Here is a 2,530-nt window from a genome sequence, read left to right as displayed (position 1 = left end):
ACTTAGAACAGAGTAAGCTGCTCAAGAGATCTTGTGGACCGAAAAGTCTGTTTTAGCAGGTTGCATCCTTCCCCTTCCAATCCCAAGCGCCCCATGTCTCAGCAGCAACTACAGGCCCTGCTCAGAGACTGGGGGAGGGGAAGCGGGTGACCAGTCCTGCAGGACTCTCACCAAAATAAGATGTGGAAGGAACAGACAGTGAAAGAGCTTTGTGTTCTCAGCAGGAAAATACATCCTTGCAACCGTCTCCATCAGATTCTGTCTCCCCGCTCAGACGCAGCCTCTCCTCCAGGAGTCCTATGCAAACTCTCCACGTTAGACTTCTGCGAAATCTCCCACCAAGGTTGCCTCAGGCTCCCCCACACGATCCCCTCTCGGCCTCAGCCTCGACCTCCTTTTCCCACAGCCTCCTCCCTCAGCCTCGACCTCCTCCTCTCAGCCTCCTTCCTCAGCCTCCCTCTCCCCGCGGCCTCGGCTTCCAACGCCTCAGCTCCCCGCAGCCTCCCCTCTCCGCGCTCCAGCCCCGGCCCGGCCAGGCCCCGCCCCCGCCGCGAGGACGGTGCTCACCGTCGTAGTAGTAACAGACTTTCCTCCTGGTGCCCTGCGTCTGCGCCATCTTGCTCGCCTCCCGTCCCTCCCGTCAGTCGGTCCGTCCGCCCGCCCGCGGCTCCGCTCAGCGTCCGACCCAGGGGGGAGAGGGCGGGTCTCCAGCCCGCTCCGCCCGTCCCCTCCCGGGCTCACCTATAGCCGCGCAGCCCGGGCACCGCTCCAGCCAATCAGCTTGCGCAGGGATGGGCCCGGAACTCGGCAGGGGGCAAGGGCAGCCCGGAGAGGCCGCCTAGGGCCCCCTGGGCCTGTACCAAGGGCCGCGACGGAGGGGTGGGGGAGCTGCCCGGGGACCGTACCATCAGTCCCGGGGGAGGAAAGCAGCTCCGTGAACTTCACAGTCCCATTTCGGTGTTGGAAGCGTGCTTGGAGGTCAGAGGCCAACTTTCTGATTTTACAGAGAATAAACCGAGGCCTACAGCGGGAACGTGACTTGCACAAGGTCACTCAGTTAATAAAGGGACTGAACCTGGGTTAGAATGCAGGGTCTGAGGGGGAGAAACTGACAGGAAAGGGAAAGAAAACTAATGTGCATGGAGGGCCCGTTGTGGGCTTTTAATCCCCATTTTACGGATAAGGATAAAGAAGTTCAGATCTTTGTGAATTGCTGAGAGCTACACGACTAGTCATTCTGAATGCCTGCTATGCACCAGAGACACTGTAACAAGGTGGCAAGACCCAGGCTTTCTGACACCAAAGCCTCTCTCCCTGAAGTCACCAGGGATGACCGAGGAGTCTTTTTAAACAGGAGGAAACGGGTTATCCCATTATAGGAGGACAGGGTTTCTCAACCTGGAAGCTAATAACATTTTGGGCTGGATAGTTCTTTGTTGTAGGCGTTTGTCCTGTACATTGAAGGATGTTTAGCAGCATCTTTGGCCTCTACGAATTAGATGCCAGTAGCAACCCCACCCCAGTTGTTACAACCAAAATTGTTTTCAGACATTGCCAGATGTGAGGGGGTGGTTAGAGGGGGTGTAAAATCACCCCCACCCTCCCCTTGAGAACCACTGCACTAGATCATCAATCATCAACTGGTTACTATGAAAACTGAAAATGGGTATGGTGGTTCACACATGTAATCCGAGAGCTTTGGGAGGCTGAGGCAGGAGGATCCCTTGGGGCTAGGAGTTCAAGGCCAGCCTGGGCAACATAGCAAGACCCCCTCTCCTTAAAAATTTTTTTTAATTAGTTGGGCATAGTGATATGTGCCTGTAGTGCCAGCTACTGGAGAGGCTGAGGTAGGAGGATCTCTTGAGCCCAGGAACTGGAGGTTACAATGAGCTATGATCTTGCCACTGTACTCCAGCCTGAGCAACAGAGGGAGACCCTGTTGCTATGGAAAAAAGAAAGAAAGCAAGCTGAAAGATGGAAAAGTGCCATGCTGGGCTGTTAAAATGACAACTAGGAAACAATAATGAGTACTTACTATGTGACGAGCATTGTGTTAAGTTAGCTATTTACATATGGTCCTACACTCAATAAGATACATTTGCTACCTCTTTAAAGAGTACTTCGAGACTTGTGTTCCTCAGCTGGGAACTACATTTGGACCATTAATTATAAGGTAACAGAAGAGCTAAGACCAGGCGGTCCTATTATCGAAAGAACAAAGGGCCATGGAACAAACCCTATTCCCAGTTCTGCGCTGCTGCTTCCCAGCTAGCCTTGGGTGGGTTTAACCACTTAACCTTTCTGGGCCTCCATTTCCCTCTTTGGGAAATGAGGAGAAGATTACAAAGCACCAACTCTGGCTGCACACAGTGTCCAGAAGTGGAGGAGGGCGGAGATCAGATGACATCATGGGTGTGGTAGCAGGTCAGGCAGGTGATGTAAATGAATGGATTTATATTATTATGACTCAGATGCTCTTTGTTTGCATATTGTTAAAATTAGATTATTTTTCACTTTCATAAAGAAGTAT

General features: G+C 52.6%; 1 protein-coding gene across 1 annotated transcript in view; it reads right to left on the bottom strand.

The window, feature by feature from the left end:
* HDAC1 (histone deacetylase 1) overlaps positions 1–709 on the bottom strand; it is a 31,283-nt gene extending 30,574 nt beyond the window's left edge. Inside the window, exon 1 of the mRNA XM_012642261.1 lies at positions 568–709. Coding sequence (XP_012497715.1) covers positions 568–616 — 49 coding nt within the window. The 5' untranslated portion in view covers positions 617–709. The remainder of the gene's footprint in view (positions 1–567) is intronic.
* Between the last annotated feature and the right edge of the window lie 1,821 nt (positions 710–2,530).

This window comes from Propithecus coquereli, unplaced genomic scaffold (assembly GCF_000956105.1).
Source record: "Propithecus coquereli isolate 6110/MARCELLA unplaced genomic scaffold, Pcoq_1.0 Scaffold178, whole genome shotgun sequence".
Classification (NCBI taxonomy): Eukaryota; Metazoa; Chordata; class Mammalia; order Primates; family Indriidae; genus Propithecus; species Propithecus coquereli.
This window is presented reverse-complemented; position numbering and strand designations above follow the sequence as displayed.